The sequence below is a fragment of the Anomaloglossus baeobatrachus genome, chromosome 1, assembly GCF_048569485.1.
Source record: "Anomaloglossus baeobatrachus isolate aAnoBae1 chromosome 1, aAnoBae1.hap1, whole genome shotgun sequence".
In the NCBI taxonomy this organism is placed as follows: Eukaryota; Metazoa; Chordata; class Amphibia; order Anura; family Aromobatidae; genus Anomaloglossus; species Anomaloglossus baeobatrachus.
The window spans coordinates 349038331-349051877 of NC_134353.1; the positions used below are offsets into that span (position 1 = coordinate 349038331).

Below are 13547 nucleotides of genomic sequence, written 5' to 3' on the forward strand. Positions count from 1 at the left end.
ACCCATTCAAGTCTATGGGGTGAGAGAAACATCGCATTGCACTCACATTATACCGGTTTAATGCGGGTGCAGTGTGAGAATCGCAATAGCCATCAATGAAGGAGATAGGGAGATAAATCCCGGCCCTCCCCTCTGCAGCGTCGGCCCTCACCTCCGAAGCGCCGGCCCCCCCATTTGCAGATGTGGTCTGATCGCATGATCGAACCACAGTTGCATGACTCTCGACTACCGCTGTGCTGCGAGTGTGAGCCGAGTGTCTTGCAAGGACTGGCACATAACCACGTGTGGCCTCAGCCTAAGGAGCACTTTGCACACTACGACATCGCAAGATGATGCTTGCGATGCCGAGCGCGATAGTCCCCGCCCCCATCGCAGATGCGATATCATGGTGATAGTTGGTGTAGCGAACATTATCGCTACGCCAGCTTCACATGCACTCACCTGCCCTGCGACGTCGCGCTGGCCGGCGACCCGCCTCCTTATTAAGGGGGCGGGTCATGCGGCATCATAGCGACGTCACACGGCAGGTGGCCAATAGAAGCGGAGGGGCGGAGATGAGCGGGACGTAAACATCCCGCCCAGCTCCTTCCTTCCGCATAGCTGGCGTGAGCCGCAGGATGCAGGTAGGAGATGTTCCTCGCTCCTGCGGCTTCACACACAGCGATGTGTGATGCCGCTGGAACGAGGAACAACATCGTAACATTGGTCATTTCCAAATTATGGAAATGACCAACGCTACACCGATGATACGATTACGATGATTTTGCGCTTGTTAATCATATCAAAAAGGATTTACACACTATGATATCGCGTGCGACGCCAGATGTGCGTCAGTTTCAATTTGACCCCACCGACATCGCACCTGCGATGTCGTAGTGTGCAAAGTGCCCCTTAGACCAGATCAAATAATTCCTTGTAATTTTAAACCATTGAGGACCAGAATTAGACATGATTTGGGGAGTTGTCTTGTTTTTCCAAAATACTTAAAAGTTGTCTATATATCTTCCCTTGATATGGAAGAAACACTGGTCATTGGAAGTATTCTTTCCGTAAAAGTAATTCTCTATGAAAGGCTCATTATTAGCTGGTACTATAGAATAGTATATTGATTATAATGTTGAATTTCAAGGAGAAATGGTCTTCTAAAGAATTTCAGAACTGAAAAAAGCTTGTATCTATGTGTACAATGTATCATGTCATAATGGTGTGCTAACATAGTAGTAATAATAGTAATAACAACAGTATCAATAATACTAATAATATAATAAATACATTATTTGTGTCATTTCAAGTGTTATTCGATTTTTATTAATTGGTAGATTAAAAAGGGTACACAACAATAACAAATCTAAAGTAAAAGTAATACATTATAAGCAATAGGAAAATGACTTTGTTCAAGTATCATATTTAATTCTGAAGAAATTAGGAGAAACTCAATTTGCCTTCATTTTAACTAGAAGAAAAATGCTTAAAGCACAGTTTGCTGTCATCATACCACTGGCTTGGGAAAACTGACTAATACATTTTGTGTTCTTTGTTTAGGGTATCAAGGGAAATGGGAAATGGCTCCATGAAACCCAAGCCACTGAGGCAGCCAGATGGACAACTGATGAACCTTTCTGTTAGCTCCTGCAGTAAACTCTGTAATATTGAACCTACAAAAGGAAAACTATGGGAACTGGAAAGACAACTAAAAATGAAAGATGAGGAACTGATAAAGAAAGAGAATATAGTTCACGAATTGCAGGAAAAGTTTACCAAACAGACTCAAGTCATTGCAGAAATCACAGAGGAGCTTCAAAGCAAGTGTGTCCAACTTAACAAACTGCAAGACGTCATCAGCTCTCACAGTGGTAATTCCATAACACCAGCTTTTAAAATGTTGACCGCTTCGCCTACCACAAAACGCCATATATCACCTTCAAGGGCTTTACAGACATCACCATTTAAGACACTATCAGGGTTTTTTAATAATAGCAAACGAAAAGGTGCCAAAGAAGGAGTCTCTGCAGAACCAACCACAAGAACATATGACCAAAGTAACGCACCAGAGTTTTCATTTGAAAAAGCTCGTGTTAGAAAAGATGCAAGGTAAGCTTTGTCTATGTAGTCATATGTTATGATGATCACCTTCACTTAACTCTAATAGTGATATCCATGGCTCTACCAGTTGTGTGTTTGACATGTTCCTTTGAATTGCCTGACTTGGCTTTATTGATAGGTCTTTACCTATACACCAGAAGTGATAGACCTGGTAATCAATGCTAGTAAAGACATAGGTGAGCCAACCAGCTGACACTTTTTATTGAGCCTACCTCTTTTTAAAGCTATATATTATAGGGTTACACAAAGACCTTTGTAACAAGGGTGCCGGTCATTATTTCATGCTGCCTCTGTTTAGACCGTTGTGAACCTGCGAACAAGTTCCATTTAATTTCCATTCATGAAGTTAGACTACAACCATTGGAAAGTTTCTAGTTATCAAAATATGTATCTAATGACTTTTTACATCTTCATAATGGTGGGATGGAACCAATTGGAATTAGAATGAAGTGCCTTAAATGTGTATTGTAACAGTTACTCAAAAGGAGCTATGTGCCACACTTCTACAGAGTCCCTAATAATGACTAATTTGCAATTGTTACCCCTACCTATAGTTTTTCAAAGTTGTGTTGTTTTTCTGCACTTAAAGGGCTCCTATTGTGACAACTAATTCTTTTCTTTTCTAAGTAGGCTTAAGGGTACTTTACACACTGCGATATTGGTATCGATATCGCTAGCGAGCGTACCCGCCCTCGTCGGTTGTGCGTCACGGGCAAATCGCTGCCCGTGGCGCACAACATCGCTAACACCGTCACATGGACTTACCTTCCCTGCGACGTTGCTGTTGCCGGCGAACTGCCTCCTTTTTAAGGGGGCGGTTCATGCGGCGTCACAGCGACATCACACGGCAGCCGTCCAATAGCAGAGGAGGGGCAGAGATGAGCGGCTGGAACATGCCGCCCACCTCCTTCCTTCCTCATTGCCGGTGGACGGAAGTAAGGAGATGTCTGTCGCTCCTGCGATGTTACACAAAGCGATGTGTGATGCCGCAGGAACGAGGAACAACATCGCCAGTGCCCAAACAACGATATTTGGTGTTTGAACGTCCTCTCCAAAACCAATGATTTTTAACACTTTTGCGATCGTTAAAGGTCGTTCATATGTGTCACATGCTGCGATGTCGCTAACGACGCCTGATGTGCGTCACAAACACCTTGACCCTGACGATGAATCGTTAGCAATGTCGCAGCGTGTAAAGTACCCTTTACTTGTGCACCATTGACAATATCATTGGAAGTACAGAAATCATAACCTCACATATATATCGTGATCATAACATTAAAAAAAAGCAAAAAGAAGATGTAGATATTGGTGACTTGTAAAGGAGTAAATAGGTTCACTACTAGTTTACTAGTTTACCTCCATTCATGTTGTGTACCATGCAGGGCAGTGAGGGCAAGCAAGAACATTGCAGACAATTTGTAGATTTTTATTTGCTTGAAAAGTGCCCTTTCGTCTAGAGACAAGCCTTCTTCGCTTATGCTTTGTGTCACAACCATTGTGGCTGTCATCATTTGTATACTTCTCTTCATAAAAGAGGGCACCAATCTACATAATCCTGGACCTCAACCATCTTGGATGCCGCCTAGCTGTTTGATCCTCTACAGATTAATAAGGATGGAGACTCCCATTGATTCTCCTGGAGTGAGTCAGGCACAAACAGGGTCTCCTTTTTATATTTATCTGCAGTAGGGGAGCGGGTAAAGTGTGGGGTTGATATGTGAGATCCAGTCCAATCAATGCACAAGGCAAAGCCTCATCCATAGGGCTTGCTCATATAAGGATATAACATTGACGAGTGCTATCTGATGTTTTATCACAGGGTTATGAAACTCAAGGCCTGTGTGCCAAATCAGGTCTGCCACATCATTTTATGTGGCCTGTGACTCCAGGACACAAAAGTTTTTAAATTTAAACTTCGTGCTTGTGCATTCCTTGCCACAGCCTGCACTTGCACTACTTGGTGGACTTCAGTGAAATGGCTACGGGGGCACTGAGTAATCTGCAAAAAATGTTGCTGCCGGTGCCATATTCTTGAAGACAAGAGATCAAACTGCGCAAGTGCCAACTGCGGCGAGGACAGCAACAGTGCAAAATTTAAATAAGGATGAGGAAAAGACATCCAGAGTCAGTGAAGGGGCCAGAACAGAGCTGAAGACTCTTCCCCAGTCCCTTATGAAGATATGAAAAGTAGAAAACTTTAATCAACGATTAACGAAAATACATAAAACTGATTTTTTTCAACTCAGGTATCATTTTAATCAGTATGACAGAGCCTATAAATAGTAAAATGCTTCTCAGAGGTTCTCTTTAAAGAGCAATGTGGAGGTGTGCACCAAAACTCAAAATCCAAGATGAGACCCGCTCTCTGTGCTGGCACCACCTCCTAGTATTTCATACTGGCTGCCTTTTACATTGACATAGCAAGCGATTAACAGAGGGGTGGAGCCAGAATAAAGGAGCTGATGCCATTTTGGAATCTGAGCTGATGCAGCCAGTGATTAGTAGAGGGGACAGTGCCAAAACAAGAAGCACAAGGAGCATGTTCCATCCTTGAACCTTTACATCAGCGCAAAGGTAATCAGTACTTAGCATAAGGTACAGCAAAAGCAAAAGGGAGCAGATTCCATTTTTTATTTAGAGCAGATGCAGCCAATACTTAGCATAGGGAGCAGTCAATCTTGGACTCTAAAGGGTGCTTTACACGCTGCGACATTGCTAGCGATCTCGTTAGCGATGTGACACGCCAGATCGCAGATAAGATTTGTCGAGATCGCACATAGGTCATTTTGTGTAGCGCTGGTCACATGTGCAATCTCGGTAAATCGTATGAGCGATCTGGCATGTTACATCGCTAATATGATCGCTAGCGATGTTGCAGCGTGTAAAGTACCCTTAAGGTCAGTGACAGAGTCCTTAGCCCTATGACCCAGGGACAGTGCTCTTAGCCCTCTAACCCAGGGACAGTGCCCTTAGCCCTCCAACCCAGGGACAGTGCTTTTAGCCCTACTACCCAAAGACAGCATTCTTAGGTTGCTTTCACACATCCGTTTTTTACCGTCAGGCACAATTCGGCAAATACCGAATAAAGTGGATCCAGGGTCGGATGCGTTTTTATCCTTATTGAATTGTATTAGCGCCAGATTGTGCCTCATGCCCTTGCATTTTATCCGGCATGCGCTGGGTCCAGCAAAATTTCTGTGTCCGGCTGCCGCAAAGGACGCACAAGGGAACATTTGTTGTCATGGCAAAAAAAACACCGCGCCAGATCTGGTACCGTGCGGTGTGTTGTAAAATGAAAGCCTATGGCCGCTGAATCCGTAGTAATGCGGCAAAAAATGCGTTCCACCGACATATCCGTTTTTTTTAACTGAGCATGCTCAGATGTGTTAATTCCTTTCTGGTTAGAAAATCTCTCTCTCTCTCTCCCTTTCTGTCTGTTGGTCTTTCGCTCTGTCGGTCTCTCTTTCTCTCTGTCTGTCGGTCTCTCTCTTTGTCGATGTCCGTCTCTCTCTCTCTCTTTGTCGGTCGGTCTCTCCCTCTCACCCACTCTCTCATACTCACCAACCACCGATGCAGCACTGCACAGCTGTCACACTGCTCCCGCGGCTTCTCCTGCTTTGAAAATGCTGGCCGCTCATTATTTCATCTCGTATTCACTGCTTCCCCCGCCCACCAGCGCCTATGATTGGTAGCAGTCAGACGCACCCCCACGCTAAGTGACAGCTGTCTCACTGCAACCAATCACAGTCACCGGTTCAGTACAATAAATAAATAAATAAATAATAAGAAAAATACGACATGCAGTCCCCCCACAATTTTGATACCAGACAGTCCCCCTCCAATTTTGATACCAGACAAAGTAAAGCCACATGGCTGAGGGCTGATATTCTCAGGATGGGGAACCCCACATTATGGGGAGCCCCCCAGCCTAAAAATGTCAGCCAGCAGCTGCCCGGAATTCCTGCATCCATTAGATGCGACAGTTCCGGGACTCTACCCGGCTCATCCTGAATTGCCCTGGTGCGGTGGCAATTGGGGTAATAAGGAGTTAATGGCAGCCCATAGCTGCCACTAAGTCCTAGCTTAGTGATGGCAGGTATCTATGAGACACCCTCAATCTCCAAACTGTAGTGAAAGTAAATAAACACAAACTCCAAAAAATCCTTTATTTGAAATAAAAGACAAAAAAACCCTCTTTCACCACTTTATTAATGCCCAACTACCTCTCCAGGTCTGATGTAATCCACACGAGGTCCCACATTACTTTCAGCTCTGCTACATCGGAAGCTGACAAGAGCGGCAGTAGAACACTGTCGCTCGCTGTGAGCTCCACGGAGCAACTGAAGTGAATCGCGCTATCAGCGGTGACGTCACTCAGGTTACCATGGCCACAGCTGGATTCTCTGTACAAACTGCTACAACGTATCCGTTTTTGTACCAGTTCCATCACGTCAGTTTTTAAACAACCTGCGCCGGATCCGTTGCATCAGGCACACAACGTATTGAGCCTGACGGCGAAAACTGGATGTGTGAAAGCAGCCTTAGCCTAAGCATTCGCACAAGCCACCCAATTTTCTCGCATGAAAGATTCTACAGCTGTGTGACCGAAGCGTTAGACTCTGACTGGCAGCACATAGAATCCTTACCACAGTAATGTGGCAAGTATCGAAACATGCTGCAAAAATCTAATATTTTAATACATACACAGACACATTCAACACAAAAGAATACTTACTTATTGCAGGTTTTAGTTGTAAATCCTGGAATGGTATGACACTAGTAACTAGACGCAATGCATGAACTTGATGATTGTTATCCAACAATATACAGATAAATATAACAAGTCTAGGATCCCAGAGAACTGTATGTAAGCAGCACATAGTAAGTGTCATGTGGTGTTTGGCTATGCACTCGCTGGGTGTCATGGCGGTGTCGGACTCTGTTCACACTGCAGTCTGACAAGCAGCTTGAGATCTATTAGTTGCACAGCTTGTCACAGGTGTCAGCTGTGCTTTGCGTCACCGCTCTCTAGTCCAGCAGGAGTTAATTCCTGCTGACTTGTAAATGGTTGCTAGGAGTTCAGGCTGCTAATAACCATTCACAGCCGCATTTACCCTTTATAAGGTTCTAGATCCTGTCGCTGGTCGCCGGATTTAGCTTCAGCGATCCCAGTCTTTGTGGTTATCCTGTTTATGGTGATCTACAGTTGTTTTTCTGCATGGTGTAAAAGTCCCCCTGTTGTTATTTCCTACCCTTTGCTTTAGTCCCTTGTACACATATTGTCTCTCGTTTGTGTTTGAGTGCAGTGTGTACGAGTTTTAGTTTCCCCTTGTCCGTTTGTTTTCTATGGGGTTTCATTACTGGGTTTCCAGCCTGCTCCCAGGGTGGGGGGAGTAAGATCAGCGCTTGGACAGGAGACAGGGTCACACTGGAGGCTTGGACCTGGCTATCATTGAGCCTACCTCTGAGATAAGGGACAGCGCAGGGTCTCGAGGCTGAGGGTCAGCCTAGGAGCCCCCATTCTATCTGTACATATCCCGTCACTGTAGGTCTGTATGTTCAAGTATATTTTCAGACTAATATTAATATTTTGTCTGTGTATGTACTATAATAATAATTAATACAAAAATGGATGCAATACGTATATATGTGAAAAGAAAAAGAAATACCTAACAACCGACATTTATGAAAAATTTTATGCAGACCAAGAATGTCAAAAAGGAGACATTTAAATATAAAGAAGATCAAAAATTAAACAAAAAAAAGCACTTTAAAAAGAGAGCTAAAAAACAATTAAACACAGTAATATAAAACACCAGTATGATAGATCAATAAAACTCAGTACCAAATCATAGGAGGACAAAATGTTGGAGGCAAGTACAATATCAATGCTGAATTCAAACTAATTATACTGCCCTATATCTTTATATTTAATAAATATGTCCTTTTTGAGATTTATGCAATTTGTTGTGTATGCCTGTCATTAGGTTTTTCTATTCCTGTCATCTAGTGTATATGGATTGAAGGCACAGCTGAATTCTTCTATACATGTAGTATTATACACACAACAATATGTTTGCATGTGCATGACATGCTGTATTTTAAGTGCTCCCCATATGGATCGCTGTGTGACCTACAGCCTCATTAGCAGCTAGTGCTGCTCAGGGAATAGAGTAGCAGGTTGCACAAATCACAAGGCAATTAGTAATGAATATACCTTTTGCTGTATGGGTTAAAAGGATTATTATTTCTGCCTTAATCGATATTTTTGCCTCCAGCCATATAGTTTTAATTGGTCTAGAGTCAAAGCTTAAAGTTTTTTTGAATATGCACGCCACAAAGTTGCCAACAGGGTGTGGTATGTTCATTTATTTTGGTCATGGCAATTACTCAGAGATTTGAGCATCGTTGCTTTTCTTCAGTCCCCGTGGTATAATAATCCTTGTGTGATTTCATATGACTTATGCAAAATGCCCATTATACAAGACGAGGAAACCATTCATGGCATAAAAGTAATCCAGAAACTCGACATCTATTTTTATTTTATTTGATTTGTAAGACAGAGCCATAAATAACATGCAGATGTAGTACAGCAAAGCCACATCAGCGGTGGGCAAAAGTTTTAAGACTGACACAAATGTTGGTTTAAACAAAGTTTGCTGCTTTGGTGTTTTGGGGTCTTTTAAGTTAGATATTTCTTTATTAATTTATTTATTATATTTTGAGTCCGTAGTTTCGCAACACCAAAATCTCAAACCTGTTTCGAACTTGTGAATCCAAAAGAGGGTGAACAAACAAAATGCAGGAATTATGATAAACTCCAAGAATTGACTAGGTTATAATGGGTTATCAACAGTCAGGATTTGGCCCAGAAGCTTATATCCAGCATGGCAGGGCGAAATAAGAACAACACTGAAAATATTGAGGCTTTACAAAAACTTGATGCATAGGAAAATAAAAGTATAAATTATAGGAAATTCTTATAATTGTCTTTCAGTAACTATAGAATCAGCTGACTAAAGAATCTAAAAGAAATGAAGCAGCAAACTATGTGAATTCTAAAATTTGTGTCAGTGTCAAAACCTTTAGCCATGACTGTACAAGTATATATACTGTACACACTATGCTAGTGTTCTACAGATGAGTAGTAGTAAGTAGTCATGACCGGACACATGGATGATCGGGCTCATCGGTTTCGGACGGACTTTATAAAATAGTTTGATTTGGTACCCAAACTTGACCCCAGACTCCGAACCCCATATAAATCAATGAAGACCCAAACTTGGGTGCTGTAAAATGGTCATAGTAAGGGATAGGGTTCTGCAAAAGAAGCTTAAATGGTGGTAAGAGTGTGCCAACTGCCCTTTAAACAAATGTAGATAGGTAAATTACTTAAATGGGTTCTGTGACCATAGAAATCATGGTTACATAGGAAGTAAATTAATAAAATAAAATTGTTAAGAGTGCCTCCACAAAGACTTATGTCAGAGTTCCCCCACAGAGCAACAAATCTCAAAAAGGCAACTGCAGAGACTGATTTCCCAGTTCACCCACAAAGTCAAGATTGTTAGAGTTCCCATACAGAACAATTCTTAAAAAGGCCCCTAAAGAGCTTGTATTCAGCGTTTATCCACTCAGCCAAACTGTAATACTTATATATGTTCTGAGGATTTCGATAGCGTAGGGCAATGACAATCAGAGACTAGTTCCTGGTACAAGATGTTTTATAATATGTAACCACGGTAGATACACAACGGAAAACACAGCAGTACAAATACACAAAATACCTTTCCGAAACGGAGCGAAGGGAATTCCCGGGGCCACGCACCGGACTCCCCCAGGGAGACCACCAGAGCGAACCCCTATACAGGGACTGTCCGGCAATCACCCCGGAAGGCCTAAATGCGCCGCAGCCGGGACACAAGGGGCAAGCGGAAAAAGTCCAGGAGTGTCCGTACGGAATGATTGTCCAGAGTGGTTACGAACCAGAGAGAACCGGGCAGAGTGCTGACCGAAGATGGCAGACGGAATCCGGGCACAGCTTAGAGAAACCGGGTAAGGTCCAGAGTCGGTCGGTCGGTAGTCTTTAGGAGGATCCAAAGGCAATCAGGATTAGCAGCAGCAAAGCAGGAGCACACAGCAAGCAGTATACTCAGGCACTGGACTAGGCTTAGAGGCGGCCTTTTAAGCAGCTGGACAGGAAGTAGGGCAACAGAACAGTAAACTCCATGTTAACCGAGGGCAAGCTCATTCAAAAGAGAACTGGAAAACCTGGAAACCTGACATTACTCCCCCCCCCCAGAGACGGCCTCAGGACGGATCAGGGCCTGGCTTGTCCGGGAAACGTCGATGAAACTGGGCAATCTTCCGGGGTGCCCGAATGTTACCCACCGGTTCCCAGGAATCGTCCTCGGGGGCGTACCCCTGCCAACGTACCAGATACTGGAGCCGACGACGATGGAGCCGGGAGTCAATAATGTCCTCAACCACGAACTGCTCCTCGCCGTCGACCATCACAGGCGGAGGAGGGGGCACAACACGACCATGAAACGTATTAGGGGAAACGGGTTTGAGGAGAGACACATGAAAGACCGGGTGTACCTTTAGATGGTGCGGTAACCGTAGCCGACAGGCCACAGGGCTCACGATCCCGGTGATCTTGAACGGACCGATGAATTTTTGACCCAGCTTCTGCGAAGGAACACCCAATCTCAGGTTTTTGGTGGATAACCATACAGAGTCCCCTACCTTGTACATGGGTGCCGGTTTCCGGTGAGTGTCTGCCGACCTCTTGTAACGCTCCTGGGCCATAGCCACAGTGTCCTTTAGAACCTCCAGATTTTGTCGTAGTTCTGTCAATCTGTCCTCCACCGCTGGCACCGAAACCGCAACCGGTGACCTAGGCAAAACAGCCGGATGGTAACCCAGGTTAGCGAAAAAGGGCGTTACCTTAGTGGAGCTGCTCTGAGTGTTGTTATATGAGAACTCCGCCAACGGAAGCATCTTCAACCGATCGTCTTGGAGATGGCTGACATAACATCGAAGGTATTGTTCCAGGGTTTGATTCGTCCGTTCGGTTTGCCCATTTGTCTGAGGATGGTATGCAGAAGACAAACAGACATCAATCTGGAGTGCCGTACAAAACCCCTTCCAGAATCTAGACGTGAACTGCACGCCCCGGTCAGAGATGATCTCGTCTGGTACCCCATGCAATCGGAATACGTTCTGGATAACCAAATCCACTGTCTCTGCGGCTGAGGGAAGACCGGTACACGGAATGAAGTGAGCCGCTTTAGTCAATCGATCCACCACCACTAAAATGGTATTGTGCCCGCCTGAGACTGGCAACTCCACAATCAAATCCATGGAGATAGACCCCCAAGGGCGAGATGGCACGGGTAACGGTTGGAGGAGTCCCGTAGGAGCCACACGAGGGACCTTGCACCGGGCACAAACCACACATGAGTGGACATAGTCCTTCACATCTTTTAAACAGGTAGGCCACCAGAAGAAACGGCTCAGAAATTCCTGCGTCTTCTGTACCCCCCTATGACCAGCCAACACGGAGTCATGGACCAACTTGAGAACCCGAAGTCTTACGGCCTCCGGGACATAAATGCGTCGCTCTCTCAACCACACACCATTCCGAAGAACAAGTGTTACATCATTCGGGGGGCAGCAAGAAATACGTCACCATCATAGGCCAGCTTGATGTCCTTCCACAAGTCCTGGTCCTGGATTACTCCAACGAAATTGGCATCCGATAACACGGTCTGAGACGGGGTTCCAGGTACGGAGTCCACGGCGTGGATTCGGGACAAGGCATCGGCTTTCCCATTACGTGAACCTGGACGGTATGTAACGATAAAGTTTAATTGGTTAAGAAATAGGCTCCAACGGGCTTGCCGTGGAGACAGGCACCTGGCAGACTTAAGAAATTCCAGATTACGATGATCTGTGATTACTATCACTTTCTGCGCGGCTCCCTGTAAGTGGTGTCTCCATTCCTTGAAAGCGGAAATAATCGCCAATAATTCCTTGTCCGCAATGTCATAGTTCCTTTCTGCAGGGGACAACCGGCGGGAAAAGAAGGCACACGGATGCAAGAGACTCTTGTCCCCGGTCCTTTGAGAAAGAATGGCCCCTAATGCATAGTCGGAAGCGTCGACCTCCACGATAAAGGGAAGTGCGGGATTCGGATGTACTAATATTGGCGCTGAGGTAAAACATACCTTGAGACGATGGAATGCTTCCTGGGCCTGGGCGGACCACACAAACTTCTGTCCTTTCTTGGTCAACAGAGTGATGGGACGAACAATCTCCGAAAAGTTACGGATAAAGCGTCGGTAAAAGTTGGCAAAACCGACAAAGCGTTGTACCTCTTTGATGTTTCCCGGTTCCGGCCAGTCTAGAATGGCTTGTATCTTGCTAGATTCCATGTTCAGTCCCTGAGGAGAGATGACATAACCTAAGAATTGTATTTGTGAGCAGTGGAACTCGCATTTCTCCAGTTTAATGTATAGGCGGTTTTCCCTCAGACGGGTAAGTACGGTCTTGACGTGCTCCTGGTGGTCCTGTAGAGAATCAGAAAAGATTAGGATATCGTCCAGATAGATCACCATGAATTGGTCCATGATATCCCTAAAAATATCGTTAACTAGATGTTGAAATGCCGCGGGAGCGTTACAAAGTCCAAAAGGCATCACTAGGTACTCAAAATGTCCGTACCGACATCGGAACGCGGTCTTCCACTCGTCTCCGGGACGTATACGAAGCAGATTATATGCCCCACGGAGGTCTAATTTGGTGAATATTTTTGCCTGTTGGACCCTCTCCAATAGCTCAGGAATCAACGGTAACGGATACCGGTTCCGGATGGTTATCTTATTCAGTTCCCGGTAGTCAATACAGGGTCTTAGAGTCCCCTCCTTCTTTTTCACGAAAAAGATGGGTGCCCCTGCGGGTGAGGTAGACGGACGAATAAATCCCTTGGCTAGGCTTTCATCAATATACTCTTTTAGTGCTTCTAGCTCAGGTGCCGCCAACGGGTAGACATGACCAAACGGAATCTCCGCCCCTGGGAGTAAGTCTATGGGGCAATCATACGGTCTATGCGGGGGAAGCTGATCGGCTTTTCTTTTGTCGCATATATCAGCGAAGTCACGGTAAACCGGGGGTAAAACAGGTACCTGTACAGTGCCCTCCGTATTTGGTGTTACTGGAACCGGAACGGCTGGACAAATGGTCGGACCACTCTGCGGTGGGAAGGATATTTCCTTAGTCTCCCAATCGTGACCGGATTTGTAGACCGTAGCCACGGAATACCTAAAATAATCGGAAAATGAGGAGAAGAAATTATCATGAAAACAAGGGTCCCCTGCTGACCTGGCTTCATCACGCATTCGAGCGGTACTGTTTCCCGATCCACTGGTCCAGAGATT

General features: G+C 44.9%; 1 protein-coding gene across 1 annotated transcript in view; it reads left to right on the forward strand.

The window, feature by feature from the left end:
* PRKG2 (protein kinase cGMP-dependent 2) overlaps nucleotides 1-13547 on the forward strand; it is a 138936-nt gene that overhangs the window by 19856 nt on the left and 105533 nt on the right. Inside the window, exon 2 of the mRNA XM_075352421.1 lies at nucleotides 1543-2091. Coding sequence (XP_075208536.1) covers nucleotides 1556-2091 — 536 coding nt within the window. The 5' untranslated portion in view covers nucleotides 1543-1555. The remainder of the gene's footprint in view (nucleotides 1-1542; nucleotides 2092-13547) is intronic.